Here is an 18,623-nt window from a genome sequence, read left to right on the forward strand (position 1 = left end):
AGGGTCTACCGCAGCCCCCTGATTCAAGGAACATCTTTCTAGGGTTGCCAGCATCCAGGTGGTGGCTGGAGATGTCCTGGAATTACAAGTGATCTCCAGGTGACAGAGATCACTTCAACTGGAGAAAATGGCTGCTTTAGAGGGGTAGACTCTGTGGCATTATACCATTCTGAGGCCCCTCCCCTCCCCAAACCCCACCCTTTCCAGGCTCCACCCCCCAAATCTCTAGGAATTTCCCAACCTGGACCTGGCAACCTTATCTTTCTCCATTTCCATGAAACTTGCACAATCATAAAATGGATCAAAACTCACACATAAATTCACTAAATGATTTGCTGAACACAAAGTCATGAAGGCAAAACCCTTGTTCAAATAATCACCATGTATGATATGATGGCTTATCACAGCTCAAAACACTTGCTTCATCTCACACCAGGGTTGCCAGGATCCGGCCCGATCCCTTTTCTCTCAATTGAAATATCTATGCAGCCAAGTTTGCCTACTGCTCTGGACATATTTGCTCACCAAGGCACAACAACGCACTGCTCAGAACATGAGAGCTGATTCCACTGAAGAATGTTGTGTGTGAGATAGAGTGGAAGACCAGTGGAAGACCAGGGAGTCAGGCCACAGGGAGTATTGGTGATAGTGTAACATCACTTCTAGTGGAAACCCAAAATTGATGACAGTCCTCTCTCAGAATTGCCAAAAACTCTATGGTAGAATTCCAGAAGTGATATTGATCTTCTAGGAATTGTCAATTCTGGCAGTTCCTAGAGAGGTGTGGCGTTACTTTGAGGTTTTTCCTGGAAGCAGCATCACCCTGTCGCTGACTGCTGCCACCACCACCCCTGGTCTGCCACTTCAGTGGAGTCAGTTCAGATGACTTCATATTCTGAGCAATGTATCATCATGCTGTTGTGAGCAAATTTGCTCAAAGCTATAGACAATCTTGACTGTATAGATATTTCAGATTCAGACTCACTAATAGAGCACATACCCTGTGGCATGAATACACTGATAAAGATGAATCAAGGCAGTGTGCCCGATGCCTTTATTGTAATTTTCAGAAAGATCTGTTCATAGGAAAAGGTCCATGATGCACAGCCAAGTGGGTGCAGTGGATCTACAAAAGTCACCCGAAAAGGATTACCACAACCCTTCAGCTGTTGTCATTTATATTTTACGTTTTTAAAATACAAGGCTGTAAATACACAAGAACTGAAGCCAAGACTCATACAGCTGCTGATGTCACCCTAGGAAATGATAATCTAATCTTTTTTCAGGTAATCCTCGGATTACACTATTAGAATGAAATAAAAACAAGATAAGCTTCAGAAGAGAGCCTTGTTATCAAAGGCGTTTCTGCAACCTTTCCTTTTTGGTCCCAAGTTAGTCTTCAGATCAGCAAGTCCTTTTTAACCGGTCTTGAAGTACAGAATAGCAGAAAAGCAACAGAAGCAGCTGCCAGAATATCCATCAGAAGCAGCCAGGGAATAGATTTTTTGTTCAAAGGCCATGGTCAGGTTATTGTTAAGCAGTTATGCCAGTTCCGAACAGGTGGGTTTAAGAAAGGGCTCTAACTTCAACTTTTATCCCTAACAAAATTGGGAGACTGACTACAGCAAGGTATCTTAATTTTCCACAGTTTTATCTTGAAGTAAGTCAGAGATTTCTAGAGCTGGAAAAGGAAGAAGCAAGGTACAACAGGAGGGTTATTTATTGATACGTACTATAGTTCCCAACACATTTCACCAACGGCTTTGTCTGGGGATCTGTTAAGCAGAAACTTCTCCAGGCTCTCGCCTTGATCAAATGATCAATGAAGTCTTTTCCTGGACCTTATTGGTGTGGCCTTTCTTTCCTGACTAGAGTTGGAAAAGCCCTAGGCCACTTAATGCAGCCCTCTACTCAATGCAGGAAGTGCTAGAGTATCTCCAACAGTGGCTGTCTGACTCCTGCCTCTGCCTAAAGACTCTGATGAGGGAGCTCTTACCCTCTGAAGTAATTCATTCATTCCATTGTCGAGCTCCTCTTATCATTAAGAAGTTTCTCCTAACGTTCAACTAAAATTTAACTTCCTGCAGTGTTGCCCTCTTGAGCAGCAGAGAGTCTTAGTCCCTAAGGCAGTTGGAGAGCACAAACATGTCTCCCTCTAGTTTTCTCTCCTGGAATCAGTTCCTTCAGTCTTTCCTCCTAACCTCCCACCTTTTGTCATCTTTGTTGCCTTCCTCTGAATCCATTCCAAATTGTCTACATCTTTTTAAAACTGAAGCACCCAGAACTGGACATTGTATTCCAGGTGGAGTTCTGACTAACACAGAACACAATAGAATTCTCACTTCTCATGACCTGGATACTATGCGTCTATTGCTGCATCTCCATGGGGACAACACTGGCCCTCTGGCCACCCAGGATTTCTCAAAAAGATTCAAGGGTTCCAGAGGTTCCAGGACTTGAATCCAATGGCACCTTACAGTCCAACAAGATTTTCAGAGTGTAAGCTTTTAGAGTCAGAGCTCTCTTCTTCAGACATGAGAGGTTCCAAGAGAACATCAGAAAGCTTCTTTAGTACTTCAGGATGAAATTCATGTAGCTCAGGAGACTTGAACTCATTTAAGGTTGCTAAGTATTCCCTAATCAGCTGTTTTAGTCTTGAGTAGGGTTGTCAGCCCAAGGCTGGTAATGGCCAGGAGCTTACCTAAGGGAGGGGGTGCCTCACTAACAATGCAATGCTCTCACTGGCACTTCTGGTGCAACCCAAAAGTGATGTCATTGCACTAGGGGTGACGCTCTAGCATTCCTCCAAAATTCTGTTTTAACCTTAGATTTTTAGGCAAATGCTAGTGCATCGCTTGATGCAATGACGTCACTTCTGGGTTGCACCAGAAATGACATCATGATGTCAATGCCGATCACCACTGCTCCATTCCCCAGATAATTTTTCTCCCATTTCCCAGCTGAGCAGTAGTAGGAAAAGCAAGCAGGAACCAGGAGGAGTCCCACTGAAGCAGGAGAACTAAAAGCTCTAAGTCTTGCGCTTCAGGGAGAAAGGTGGACTATAAATAAAGCAAACAAATAGCTAGGTAACCAAATCAAGCCTGTCTCCTCATCATTCACATCATTACAAGGTTGCACACAATACTCCTTTTGGGTGAAGATCAAGGCAAAATACTTGAACAGTTCTGCCTTCCTTTTATCACCCACCAATATTTCACCATCATCACCAAACAGTGGCCCTAGCATTCCCTTCCTACGTACCTCAAAAAGCCGTTTGTTGTCTCCACTGGCCTCCACTCGTTTTTAGCTTTAGCTTTCCTGACACCATTCCTACAAATCCAACCTGCTCATCATGTCCTTTTTTATTTTCAGTTCATCACTCAGCTTTTCAGACAGCCCCACTGGCTTTTTTGACAAGTCCCATTTTTGCCTGACTCTCTTTCCTTGCACTGTAGAATCCTGGCTAAGGGCCTGAAACCAGCTGAGGTACTGCTGTCTTCTTCTCCCATCTGCCAGCTGATGTTTGACAGGATGCCACAGACATAGCTGTGAGGCTTATGCCTGCAATAGTAGTGTTTTAATTTAGGCCGGTTCCTATTTTCATTATGCATATGCAATAATGATGGTAAAGTACATTGCCAATTAAAAATTAGAAGTGCTATGTGGGAGTAAAGGGTGCATGCAGATGGGTTTCTAGAGTGTACGGAATCTATGCCTAATAATGAAGTTGGCGGGCTCCACATTTCATCCACATGAGCCAAAATTTGTTAACAGTGCAACTGTGCCCAGAAATAGTTGAGATTTTATTGGGGACACAATACAAATGTAAACTTTTATATGCACCAAATTAAAAAAAAGGGTAAAATCCAGCTGCTATTTTTAGTGTCAATAAAATAGAAGCTGGATGCCACCTTTTTAAAATTTAATTACCTCACAACTCTGTGAAGTGACTTAGGCCCAAGGTCACCCAGTGAGTTTCCATAGCAGAATGAAGATTCGTACCCAGGTCTGTCAGACCCTAGGCTGACACTCTAACCACTACACCACACAGGCTCCCTTGGGAAGTATGTCTTCTAAGTTAATACTTTGAAAACATTTCTTGATAGGGCGTGGCATCATCCCACTGGAACACTTTCTGCATCTTGAGGTGCAGTCCTAAGCATTGAGATAGACCAGTTTAGAAGGGTGTAACTTTGTTGAGGATTCACTTCACTTATTGGAAGGAAACCGACAGCCAAAATAAAATTTAAAATGTCTGTCTGTTTACAGCCTTTTGTACTTTAATTGTACTAGTCATCATAAACACATTTCCCTGCAACTGTCTTGAGAATCTGTTCTGGGCGATTTGCACAGTAGCTTTCTTGGAACAGTTTCCTTAGTGTATTTTGTTTCAAAATCAGAATTTATGATATATTCTAATGAGCTTAAGCAGCTTTTTAAAAAGACACAGGCCCAAAGTCTCTGCTTGGAATCCAATATTTTTTGTTTAACAGATCTTTAGAATATTTAACAGATAATTAGATTAAAACTCCTTCAAGGGTAATTTAATAGTTAGAACAAATTTTGTTAGATGACGAAACATTCCACATTGTATTAGTAGCATATCATTATATTTACTTTCATTAACACGTTAGCTTTGTTCTGGGACAGATTTTCATTTGTTTAATAAATCTACATTATTATAAAAGATGTACAAGCATCAAGATATATGTCTGGCAAATGATGATGATAAAATCTCAGATCATAATAGCTTTATTTGTATTTATGCATCAAAAGACCCTATTTTGTCTGCAACCAATTACAGTTGTACTCCGACATCACAAATAAACTAACCAGGTTTACTCTCAGGGTTGTATGTTTCCTTCTTCCAAGATGTTCAATAGATCAGAATTTTTTCCTTGTCCACAAATCAGAATTTTAAAGCAGAGTTAAACAGAGATTTGGAATCTTGGTTTATGGACAAGAAAAAAACTTCAGTCTCTATGTGGCTGAATTCAGATGTCACAACAAATTTTGGTTAAACTGAGGATTTTCTAACAAGGAATTCTTTAATCTGCACTCCATGTGTTATGTATAAGGGAAGAATACTAGGACAGTAAGAGCCCAGGAACAAACCAGGCATATTTTTGAGAATTGGAAGGTACACCAGATTTGTTCCCATCATGAATAAATTAGAGTTAATTCAAAACGTCTTAATACTGTCTAGCATGGCTATCTCTTGGAAATCAGCACAACAACAGAATCACCAAGTCTTACACTAAATTCTATTGACAACACTCTAACATATTTGTGGAATTCAACCTTGTTAATTTCAATGGATGTTGTTCTTCCAAGAATATAGGTAAAGGTTAAGGTAGACCCGTGCAAGCACCAAGTCATTACTGACCCATGGGGGGACGTCGCATCACGACGTTTCTTGGCAGACTTTTTACGGGGTGGTTTGCCATTGCCTTCCCCAGTCAGCTACACTTTACCCCCAGGAAACTGGGTATTCATTTTACCGACCTCGGAAGGATGGAAGGCAGCTTACCACTCTGCGCCACAGGGCTCCTCTTCCAAGAATATGTGTTTAATATTTTAAGTTAATAGCAAGTTAGTGTATTCATTAAGAAGTAAGCCATGAGCATAGATGGAAAATAACTTTTATTCAAAATGTTTGGTAACAAACAATTGTTTTCAGAGTTTTTGGAAATAATACTTAAAACTTTTATATACAGGACAGGAAACAACAATAAACCAAGTTGGGTTAAAATCTCACTATAGTTAACTATCAGCTCCACTGGCTTTATTGCAAATTTTTAGTAAAATAAATACTTTACAAAAGATGCACATCTTTCAGTGGAGATAAAAGTGGTTATGGACACAAATAGTATATGTTTCAGTAAATATAAATAAATATCAAAGAATAATACAAAGACTGCCTATAAATTTCATCTCTAATTTTCATTTCTAACACACAACGTTGCCTGATTTAAAAATCATCAGAAGTATTTTAAGATGACTGCATTTGGTTCTCAAATATATCATTGTGTATTGGCTGGAGAAAGTGTTGGAAATATAACATTCTATAGTCCTCATGACTATTGCATCATTAGTTTTGTGCAACACTTCTGTTACTAATTCTTCCTCTGTATTACTATACTTAATAAACATTTAAAATCCAAATGAGAAACTCAGTTGGAGTAGAACCTTTTCTGGATGAAAAGATCCTTGTGACACTCAGTATCTAAACAGGGATGATGCTTCCAGATATTACAGAAATGTTCCAGGTTGACCGATGGCCGTTTAACACAACCCTTCTGGCTTGCAATGTGTCACAAAGCAACACCAAAAAAAACAAAAAACAAGTCAGAGAACTCATGATTGACTAAGTTATTCACACATAAGGCACACCACCAGGGGGATAGCAAGGCAGATATCCACACTAGACATTTTGGTTTTGTTTAATTTTTGAGGAACAGGAAAATGTGTGGCTTAGAAATCAGTGGGTTCTTTTTATTAAGTCACATTATTAAGACTTCAGTGTTGTTCTGAAAAACTGAGGGAGCCACTCTTGACATTGGGAGATTAAGGCTCTACATAGCATAGTACAGGACTGAGTTTAGGGAATTTCCATTCTCTTCACATCCATGCCTCCTGAACTAAAGTAGCAATGATAAATTACAGCAACAATTATAATTAGTGCTGCTTTAGTATAGAGAAGGGCATTCTCAAGCAAGACCATAACTAGCCACCCTGCATCCCATTCCCAAGGTCCACAGCTCCTAATAGTAGCACAGCCTGCGCACAAAGCTTGGAGCTGTCTTGCTGTAGAGCTAAACAGGCAACTCTGCCTGTAGTGGCTACTGCGGCGGCCATCTCAGCTTGTGTTTCAACAGAATGAGGTGGAAGCAATACTATCGGCATGATTCTTTTTACACTATAGATTGTTACAAACTTATCATTAGGAAGGTTCCATAAGTCATGTCCTAACTGACAATTTATTTGTTCTTTGTGTAATGCAAAATCTTAAAAGGCTGATTTATAACTCATGACCAACTACAGTTTCACAGTACATCACAGAACTCTGATGTGAAGAAAGATAGTGGCATACCTGGAATAAACAGTACTGGATTGTTTTTTAAAAAAGCAACTTCTCCCACTCCTTTCAGAAAATTAACACAAAGGGCCTGTAACAGCCTTTAGCAAGCTATTAAAGAACAGATAATGTTCAGCATGCCACTGTGTGGCACAACTACACAGCTACACAGACAAGCTCATATTCAGGCAAAAATCAAAGGTCCTTTGATGCTGACAATGACTCTCAATTGTTTAAGGCATTTCAGAAAATGCTGTAGGGTTTTCCAGGCTGGAGTGCTTGGCATAAAACATCTGCAGTAGGTATTAAGAGGGATGGAATGTTTAATGAAATATAGAAGCCCATGCAAAAATATCTACCCATTAAAATCCTTACTGTTTAGAAGTCACTGTCATTGATCTCAAGCATTCTAGAAAATATACAACCACCATATTAACTGGTAGTCAGTGGAAGAGGTAACAGGAGCTAACAGTGACCACCTCTGAAGTTATTAAAACTTATCAGGAGCTGGATCACACTACTAAACAAAGAGAGCTTGGTATATTGACTGGAATACAATACTTTTCACCTACCAAATGATAGGAAAGTGGCCGTGTGGTTCACAAGAGAGCCTTGAACAACAGCACTAAGACCTCTGGGAGTAGCAAATCTGTTACCATGGAAAGGACTGGCTGCCTAATGATCTCAGGAATTCTGCTGTACTCCCCTGCTGCACTCCCCAATGTCACCTGCACACTGTTGTGGAAGGCTACTTTGCCAGCACACACCCCTGATACACCTTTAAGATTTCTTCCGCAGCTGTATTTTGCTACCAAAAATAACTATTTTGGAAGGTATGCCAGATTAGACTTGAAGAGTAACGTATTGTGGTTCATATTTTCAGGATATTATCAATCAAGCGTTTCCATTTACTAGTCACAATTAAGTAATTAAGACACTCGCACAGGAGTATCTCCCCAGCTGTTTTCATTTTCGGCAGCACAAACCTGTAAAATTATTCCTTAAACTCAGAAGAGTTTGGCCTTCGGCAGGAAGAGTTACTGAAGAGGAATTTGCTGTGAATGCCTGTGCCCACAGATCAGAACCATCATCTCTGGTTTTTAAATCAGTCTCTCAAAGTGAACTTATATCCTAATATGGGGCAGAATCAACCAGCAAGTCAGAGCCAAGTGGGATACTGAAACTAAGTAAAGGCAGCAGCAGATAGAAAATGGAAACCAAAAAGGATCCTGGGGACTGTTTCTCTGGCACGATGTTGGCGGAGAGAGGAAGAAAGATTGCTGGAGAGGCACTTTTCTCTTATTTCATAAGGTAATGCTTGACAGACAAGGAAGAGGACGGTATAAAAGCCCCACTGAAATTCTCCTGTGCCAGCCTCCAGGTATAAATACAAGGTATTTTAAGACTGCATCGCTTTCATCCACTTCCAGAATTTTCCTCTGTCCATAGGTGAGCATTTCTGCATTGTAGCCAATACAGTCCCCAGTCAAGCTAGAACCCCAAATCTTTAGAGTTAGGACTTAATAAAGTAGCAGTTTTTGTTTGGGGTGTGATCACACACAAACATTTTAATTAATCTATCACTGATCCCGCCACTCACTAGTTTCTTCACCCCCGATTTATAATTAAAAGGCAGAAGCACAGAAATAAATAAGATCACCTAAGCATATTCAATAAATAGGTTTTTAAATGGAAACAAACATATATTGCAACTTAAGGCCCTGTAGTATCGAGCAATTTGGAGATAGCTTTAAGTATTACCGGGAACCAAATACGCCTCATTCAACAGCCAGCATTTCTGTATCTTAGCTGAAAAGGGATCTGGAAGTGGAATGTGAAGCTTCTATTGTATTAAACATGAACAACAGGACAAGTTTTCCATTCAGACTGCAGAATATACAATGTGCTCTCTTTTAGTGCTTTAGCTGTTACGAAGCTCGAGGTTGCTGTATTTCAAAACTCAGATCTACGTACAGTTTTACCAGCATCCTTATCAACTCATAACTTTTTCTTCAGAAGTGATAAGATCAGAAGTTCTGCTGTCTTCGTTTTTTTGCATCCATAGCATCCAGAATCGGCTGCCTCTTAGCTGTGTATCTTTGTCGAAGTTCTTCAATTTCTCGTTCCATCATAGGATCCAAAGCTTTTAACCTCATCTGCAGCTCTTCCAAACTTAGATTTTTCAGCTGTCCAGACAGGGAAAAAACAGAAGAGTCCATTAATATAAAGCAATTCCACCAGAAGTACAGCACTGTTAACTGAATATATGTCATCATGAATTGTATACAAAACAGATAAAAGGCACAAGCAATACACCTGAAGGGCTTTCTCCATCACATACTGAGACTCCAAGCTTAACACAGGAAATCACAAAAAGCAGTAATACTTCTCACATATACCTAGTTAACAAGGAAGCATGACACAATCTCGATGGGATAAGTCTGAATAACGAACCAAAATTTTGTTAAAAACTTACAGAAGCTAACCTGGAGCACTGAGCTCCATGAGTATCGGAGGATTCATGCCCACCCCACGTCCTTGAACATATAACTGGGGTCTAGTAAGTATGCTTTGGGTTAGGCTGTAAAGACCATGCCAATAGCAGGTCAGTGCCAAAGGGGTGGTGCCAAAGGGAATCTTCACTGGGAATAGGCACCAGGCTATGCCTACTTGTTTTTTGGGCCACTTAGGATGCACCAACTCAGCAAGAAAGGGTATGACAGCTTGTTTTTAATCTAGTGGCACTATCCAGTGTCAATGAAAGGGCTTTAATATCACACAGCTGCATTATCAGGTGCAAATGGAAGATGTCTACCATCTTCCAACTTAACCATGTTACAAGGCAAAACATATCTTAGAATAAAAGAGCCACAGTTCAGTGATGGGATATATGCTTCATGTGCAGATGATCCTGTGGCTTTCTAGTAAAAAGGAAAGCAGGATTTGGAGAGGTAAACCCAGTCTGAGCAGACAATTCTAGGTGTGTGTAGGTTAATGTTCTTACTACAGTAGATGTAAAGCAGTTTCACGTGTGAAAAAACAAGGACCGCCTATCTTCCTGTGATGCTGTCCGGAGCTGGTGCTACCAGTTTCTCTCTGATTGGCTACCTCTTACCCCATCTTGCTATGTCTAGCCCAATCACTGGCCCAGCCACACAAAGGGTAACAAACAAGTTTTGAAATATGCTAACAAGGCCTCAGAAGGGCTCTCCTTGAGAGAAGTCTAGCCCACTCGCTGGGTCACTGGCCGCACCTATTCAAGACAAATTGTCTTGGATGCTCAACACCACCTGAAACAACGGCCTGAATTCAGGAAAAGGAAAGAAGGTTAAAGCCAAGTTTCCTCTGCTCTAAGCAGTACATTAGCATTTTTTTGCAAAAATAAAAGTTCTTGATTAATTGATCAGGAGCTATCCAAACATTAATAACAATGAAGGCTATTTACAGAATGGCTTATTTGCATGCCAGTTGGCTGCTGTGAACGAATCAGGTTGGATTCCTGCCAGCAAGTGGATGTGCTGCAGGCAATGGCTCCTCCACCTGTACATGCAGGAAATAATCCTGTTTCAAAACTGAAAACAAAACAGTGAGGTTCATATTTATTACACCGTCCCCAGGCAGTACGCCTTCACAGCCTTGTCAGAGCAGCTATTGTGTGTGTATATATGGCATGCCAGTCAGGTTCCACTGGTGGTAAAAATTAACCTATTTCAGACAAAATAAAGCATTTAAAGTATTTAAAAACAAAATCATACCCTTATGAGGAAAACACAGCATGTTTGATTTTGCAGTAAAATTCCTAGACATTCTAACACAGCCAAAAAACCCTCCAAAAACACTATAATATCTGATTCAACTTGCTTGTGAGGCAATATTGAGTTCATGAAGGCAGTACATTTTCCCATGAACATTTTCTTTGTCATCTCGTTCATACAAACTAGCAAGAAAAGTGCATACTGTACATGTAACTTGGACTCTTAATCATATTAATTAGCAGCTAATATTGATATCAAATGTAAAAAGGGAGGAAGAGATCTTGTCAAGAAATTAAAATGCTCTCCATTTAAAATAAACAAGAGTAATTCTAAAGGTAGAGGTGGGTAGTCTGATGTCTAATAGGTAAGGCAGGAGCCACTCAACAAGTGCAAGGCCTCTTACATCACCGAGCTGGGTAGCTGTGTTAGTCTGTCTGTAGCAGCAGAAAAGGGCCTGGAAGCACCTAAGACAACGTACAATACTTCTCAGGCCCCTCTCAGTAAGGATTCCTCATTTGTGTATATAGAATCTTTACTCATACTTTGTTTAAAAAAAAATCATTGTGTTCAACGCCTTTAATCGTTTATTATCTAACGGTGTATTGGCATGCATATCCTTCAACTGAATGTCCTGGAAGGTTAAAATGTTCCCCCGCTTCTTTTTGTTGAAGGGACAAAGAATCAACAGACATAAATCTAACATCAGAAACTACAACATTCAGAAACCAGCGGGGGAACGTTTTAACCTTCCAGGACATTCAGTTGCTGAACTAAAAGTAGCCAGATATCCTACACAGGAATTACAAAGGGAGATTAGAAAAACAGACTGCTGAATTGCAACCAATAACGAAGCTCAGGCAATAATACCTGGATGAGGCACTAACTTTTTACTTCAGCCTTATCACTTACCATGCTGTAAATGTTTGGATCTCTGGCAAGTCAATCAGGTTTGTGAGATGTTCGTTGTACTTATAATTATTATTTGTAGTTGAGTAGGTCATTTATATATTGTGTAATTTATTGCAGTCATATACATAGCATGTTTTTTTTTAATTTTTAATTTGGTTGTTAATGTTAATGTACACTTGCAGTGTACATAGGACATTTTTGCTTAACTTGGCTGTAAGCTGTAAGAAGAAGATTTGTTTATTTTAACTGCAAGCCATGAACTACAAGATCTTAATTTGAGGAAGATCTCGAAACAGATAGTAGCTGGCATTTTGCCACTGCCATGTTTTTGCATATACTGTTTTGATATTGGTGTTTTATTGTAAAGTTATTGCTGAGTTCTGTGCATGAACTAATGTGGTTCCTGTACAATACTGTCAATGTCCTTGTACATTGTTCACTGTTTTTCTGTGCAATATTTTTGGTGTTCTGGATCACACTCTGCTTCTATGTACATGTGCAATAATTGATCATCACTTTATAAATATTTATAACCTTTGGTGCTTTGCACTATTTTTTCTTTTCAGATTTAAATATGCCAGTAGGCTATGTAGCTCCCAAAATGGTCTTGTTAGTTTTAGTTTTGTTATTCAAAAAGCATTAAACATACACACAGACAAGAATAAGACTGAACTTCTTTTCAAAACTGATACTTCATTCAAGAACCACAGCTATATAGCATGTAATAAATACATCTGTGACAAGTGAGAATCAATACAATTGCCACAGATTTTGTCTAAAATAATGGCCAAACCCAAACCTTGAAAGATTTCCAGGATACTTGGAGTGTTATCTCTCAAGGAATAAAGTCTTTATGAGAATGCTTGCATGTATCATTGAAATTTGGTCTGGAATCTTGGAGGGTGATAAAATGAACATTTAAAAATGAAGAAAATAGGAAAGAAAAAAAACCCCAATCAGTCAGTGCTTCTTCTGTGGTCCAGGTGTGCTGAAATAATCTTGGGTTTAAAAAAATAGATGACACCTATACTTGAAAAAATCCATAAACAAGACAAATTGTTGCTGTAGTAAAGCTGCCAGGATCCCAGAGGAGGAACGAATAGTTCTTTACTAATGTATTTAGTTAAGCTCTACAGTAATTAGCTAGAAATGTTTTAAGGCAGCTCACAAAACTAAGATTAACCATCTAATCCCTTACGAACCTACACAACCACTACAATCATCTTCCAAGGTCCTGCTTCAGGTGCCCCCTCAGATTAGGTGGGCGGCAACTCTGGAGAGGGCCTCCTTGAACGTGGCACTAAAACTCTGGAACACCTCTTCTACTGCCATTTTCCACCAGAAGGTCAAGACTTTTTTTGTTTTTTCTGGAGTTCCCTCAGGGGTTCCTCCTCCCTGACTGTTTTAATTGTTGATCTTATGTTTTTGTATATTTTAGCATTGATTTTAATTGTTATAATGGTGTGCTTTTGTTTGGTTTTAAAGCTTTTAAAGATGTGTCTTTATTATGTATGTTTTTAATCCGTTCTTTGCCTTGGTGGCACCCGATAAGGGCAGACAGGCATTTTGTAAATAAATAATAACATTTGATTTATATACCTCCCTTCAGGGCAACTTAACACCCACTCAAAGCTGTTTACAAAGTATGTTGTTATTATCCCCACAATAATCACCCTGTGAGGTGGGTGGAGCTGACAGAGCTCTGGAAGAGCTGTGACTGACCCAAGGTCACCCAGCTGGCTTCAAGTGGAAGAGCGGGGAATTAAACCGGTTCTTCAGATTAGACTCCCATCGCTCTTAACCACTACACCAAACTGGCTCTATTAACTTTATTAATAAATTATTAATAAAGTTAACACAGTCCCAATGAACACGAATGCCCTCCCCCAAATATGGTAAGAAGCATGACATTAACAGCAGCAGCAAGACCTTCAGAAGATTCATTCACAAAAAAACAAAAAAACCCTTTAAACATGTTGCACCCACCCACTCCAGAAGGCCAGAAGTGAGGAACAACCTCTTCAGGGAGGTCATTGAGGCAAATGCAAGTGATGTGACCTCACTATATACAGCACTGGTGTGCACAAGATACTTTAATCTGCAGGACACAAAACGATGAACAGCAATTTCTAAAGTAAGGGGGCTCCAGGCCATGAAGAACTTCCAAGCTAATGGACACCCACAATTATTGCAGCAAAACAGTTTGAATATGTTTCTACCTCAACTTGTACTAAACATAACTAAAGCAGTTAATTGACTATTCTTGTGGAAGAGGCTTAAAAAAAAAGAAAACCTAGCTGCAGGCAGGGTTGCCAGGTCCTCTCAACCTCCCGGCGGGGGACTGGGACTTGGCACTAACCTGTGAGGATGCGGGGTGCATGCACGCACTTCCGCAAGCAAGATCACGTCACTTGTGACATCACCACGTGGCTGTTCCGCTCCCCAGCGGCTCAAAATGGGCCCGATCCGTGCCCAAAGGGCCTGTTTTGGGTGCTGCAGAGCGCGGGAGCACTCCTGTGCGCCATAGCGCTAAAAAAGGGCCAGTTTTGGTGTGCATCGGGCCCGTTTTGAGGCGCTGCGGAGCGCAAGAGCACTCCTGAGCTGCACAAAACAGATCACGCTAGTTTAAAACAAAGTAAGCCATAACTATAAACTCCTGCTTTCAGGTAGTTCAGGAACTTTGATTTATTGACTTTCTACAATTCTGTTTAGTGACTGGGCTCTGTCCACTAAAGAGAATTACAAAACGGGAAAATAAAGCTCAGTGCTGAACTCCCATCCTTCAGGTGGCCTTCTATATTCTAAAATTGAGTACCTTCTGGGAGCAAAATGCCAAACTACTGTCAAAAGCATGGTTTTAAATGCATTTGAAAGCAATCTTTCACTTTTGCATTTTTAAAATGGTTGTCACCCTCTCTGAGTTAGAATTTTAGAAGAAAATTACCCTTGTTTAAACGTTTTATCCACTTTGCACAGCAGAAACAGCACTGAAAAAGGTCACCCAAACACATGTTTGCTTCAATGAAACATTGCTAGAATGCTGCATTCCTGCATGGATGTGCCTGAAATAATGTGCTAGAATAAGCCCTCCATAAATGACAACCACCCAGGAACCCACATACAGTAACCTATGAGCAAATGACCTGAACAAACCCTCTCTGTGAACAAGGCTTTCATATGCAAAAAAATACCAGCATTTCACTGAAATATTTTGGCACTTTCGTTTCAGTTCCCTTTTCTTATTAATTAAGTTAAAATATAAGTATCCATAAACCCCACAGTTCAAGTAGGAAAGGGCAGGCAAAGGCTATTGATTTGATTATTTCTATCATCATCACTACTCAGGAAGAATTAAATAGAAAGAAACCCTGTTTCCTGTTGAAGAAAAACTTGCTGGCACTGAATACTCCATTGCTTCATCAGATAAAAATAATTTCCTGGTGAAACTACCCTGTAGTCCAAAAACATCCTTTGTCTACAAAATTGAAAACATATATTGTACTTTTAATTATGCTGCTATACTAGAAAACAATTCTGGAATGGAAAAAAGTATTGTTTTTGTAAAGTATCAACTGAAACAATGAAATTTGTTGTTGAAATCTCCTAGGGCAACCAAGCTCTTGTAATGGGGGAGAGAACTAAAGCTTTCGGGTGTGAAGGCTGTGGGGAAACAACAAAAAATTAAGTGACATTTTAAAAACAAAATGACAATACAGCAATTTATAAAGGTACAGTTCTAAATCAGTCATCAGTCATTGATAGGTGTCATTCCTATTGATCTCAACTAAGGAAATATCTTTCCTTGTGACATTTCCCATGACTATTCAATCAATATCAGTGATTCCATCTTGGGCTCCTCCACCTGCGTATTATCCAATATAAAATATGCCATCATTTGCCACCAATGCCCTTCTACACTGGACAAATATGCTGGTCCCTACATGAGAAAAATCAATGACCATAAGAAACACAAAATGCAGAAACCAATGCAAGAAGATTTTAATCTTCCTGGACATAGTGTTGCAGTTCTGGAAATTACTGCTTTACAAAAACTTCAAATGGAATATACAACGTGAAAGTGCTCAATCAGAATTCATCCCGAAACTAAACACTACTGCTTGGTGGTGGAAAGAGCCATCAGTTGACTTATGGCAACCTCTGATGGGGTTTTCATGGCAAGACAGTAACAGAGGTGGTTTGCCTTTGCAACTCTGGTCTTTGCCAAAGGTCTCCCCTCCAATTACTAACCAAGGCCAACCCTGCTTAGCTTACAAGATCTGATGAGATCAGGCTCACCAGAGCAATCCAGGTCAGGACAATGCTTTTTCTTAACCTGGTTTAAACAAAGACTTGAATTTCCTTACTTGCTATAGTTTCTAATAGCTCAACAGGACTCAGAGCCTTGCTACAAGTGACATTTTACACATGAAGGATAAAGGATCATTTTCGCAAGTCTCTCTGGGAACTGAAGTTCCTCTTCCCCACCCCTTTTCCTTTTGTTCCTTCCCCTCGCTGCCTGAAGAGACAGAGAAAGCCTGCGGCAACAGCAACTTTTGCAAATCGTTCCTCCATTCACAAGCCTGCTCTCAATGATCTTTGGGGCAGGCAGCTGCAACTTTCTCAGCTTTCTCCGGAGCATTCCCCCCTCCCCCAGCAAGACGACTTGCAAAAGCTGATGTTGCCGTAGGCTCTCTCTGTCTCTTCAGGCAGTGAGGGGAAGGAACAGAAGGAAAAGGGGTGGAGGAGAGGAACTTCAGTTCCCAGAGAGACTTGCGAAAATGATCCTTTATCCTTCACGTGTAAAATGTCACTTGTAGCAAGGCTCTCACTTGGCTCTTCTTAACACGTAACTTACTATAACCCTTTGCCAATATCAGTTAATTTTTCTTAACACTTCAAACTTTTTTTTAATTAATTGTTGTTTAGCCTACTTTTGTTTCACTGAACCCCATGAGAGAGACTGGAACCTCTGACATCTCACATAATTCATTATGTGTAACAATATAATCTATTCCAATTCCTTACACAGAAAAACATACCTGAAAAGTTTATGAAGGGATTCTCACCAAGCCTCTCTTCTGTAATTTTCCCTATAAAAATGTGTAATATGATTTCTTTTTCATAGCAGCTCAAGCTCTGGCTCATGAAAATATCTGCCAGTATAAAGGTTGTTAGCCTTTTAGGTGCCACTGGTCTTCTATTTTATTTTTATATATCAAGTGGTCAGATTCTTTTGCTATTAAGAATCACTGACCAGGCAAACAAGAAAACCCACTGCAACCTACTAATTAGTCCCAGAATCAAGTCCACATCAAAATAATTTTTAATATATTGTTCTAACCAACGTTCAAGATATCCAAAATAAACCACAGATTTACATATTCATAATCCCATGCAGTATAATAAAGTGTCTCAGTGTAAGGTGCCAAGTGTCAATAAATATGTAAACGAAGGTCAAAATCCACATATAAATATTCAAATATTAAATACAGTTCATATAAAATATGCCTTTGAGTAAAAAAAACATTCACATAGTAGTCATCCTAGATAGTACAATTTTCAGGTAAGTCCATAGAAGTTCTAAGCAAACTGCCTTCCAGTGTTGACGATTCCTGTTCTTTATTTCTTTTTCAAGATAAGGAATGAGAAACTGCTCCCATAGCTCCGCTTGAGGAGGAGCCGGCTTGCTCCCTCATTTCAACAGAAGCTTTATCAAGAATGTGCTATATATATTTATGTTCTCCCAATGTGCAAGAACTTCTAGGCACAGTACAGGGTTGTGTTTTCCAAGGCGATATTCTGCGGAAACATTTAGCAGGCTGGCGGAAGTCAGCTGTCTCCCTTCTCACTGACTTTGCCAGGACTTTTGTGCATGTAGCATGCTGAATTTGCACACAGTAATTGTTTCACATATAAAACCAGAATCTCTGCCTTACATAGAAGAGTCAACCTTGTCAAAGTTCCTTCTGAAGAACTGTGCTCTAAACCATGAAAGAGTATGTTGGAATTGTTTTTCAGTCTTCACTAAAATGACCATCCTGCTGAAATACAAACAATGTTCATATATTCATAATCCCATGCAGGATAATAAAGGGTCTCTGTGTAAGGTGCCAAGTGTCAATAAATATGTAAACGAAGGTCAAAACACAATGTTCACAAAAGTCCCACTTTTAAAGGCAGTTCCTATAAGATCATTCCAACACATGTTTATCTAGTGCCCTTTTTCAAAACCTCCATGACACATATTACTGTTTCTCTGAGCAAACCCATCCTGTGAATTAAACCTACAAACTCTTCCCAGTTTAACTCAACAACTTGGCCATATGGCTCCTTTCTTCCACTGCCTTTGCAAAGAGGTGCTTGTCTTTGCTTTTCACAGTCAGTGACAGCAGAAGCATTAGCAGTACACACCACAAGGGCCACCACAACCGTTGCCTCTTCTGCACAAGGAAAAACATTTCATCCAGTATTTACTGCAACAAGATCACATTCATTGTATTTGTCAGCTGTTGTTGGAAGATGACTAAAGCAATGTTAACAGCCCAAGTTTTCAATGGAACTGCTAGCTGGGAAGGCATAGGATCGTAGAAATGAGTCATTTTCCTGTTTGGAACAACTAGGGATGGGGGGGGGGGCCTTTTCACAACCCTTTGAAGCATCATGTAGCATGCAAGTTTCCAGATAGGTGGGCAGAACCATAACACAACAGAAGCCAACATTTGGGTGCAAAGTGGCACAATGTGGCGCACACAGGGAGTCTGTTTGTTAAAAACAGCAATCAATTCTGAAATTAAACATGGAGTACCACTGCCAAGAGCAGATTGTTAAAATGTCATTTAAAATGTAAAATTCAAAGAGCAGCACTATGAAGAAATTCATCT

The 18,623-nt window shown here is 39.8% G+C and overlaps 1 protein-coding gene across 1 annotated transcript in view; it reads right to left on the minus strand.

The window, feature by feature from the left end:
• Window positions 1-5,626: 5,626 nt before the first annotated feature.
• The window catches only part of STK3 (serine/threonine kinase 3), a 165,027-nt gene continuing 152,030 nt past the window's right edge, over window positions 5,627-18,623 (minus strand). The window contains exon 11 of the mRNA XM_054984799.1: window positions 5,627-9,264. Coding sequence (XP_054840774.1) covers window positions 9,106-9,264 — 159 coding nt within the window. The 3' untranslated portion in view covers window positions 5,627-9,105. The remainder of the gene's footprint in view (window positions 9,265-18,623) is intronic.

This window comes from Eublepharis macularius, chromosome 7 (assembly GCF_028583425.1).
Source record: "Eublepharis macularius isolate TG4126 chromosome 7, MPM_Emac_v1.0, whole genome shotgun sequence".
Lineage (NCBI taxonomy): Eukaryota > Metazoa > Chordata > Lepidosauria > Squamata > Eublepharidae > Eublepharis > Eublepharis macularius.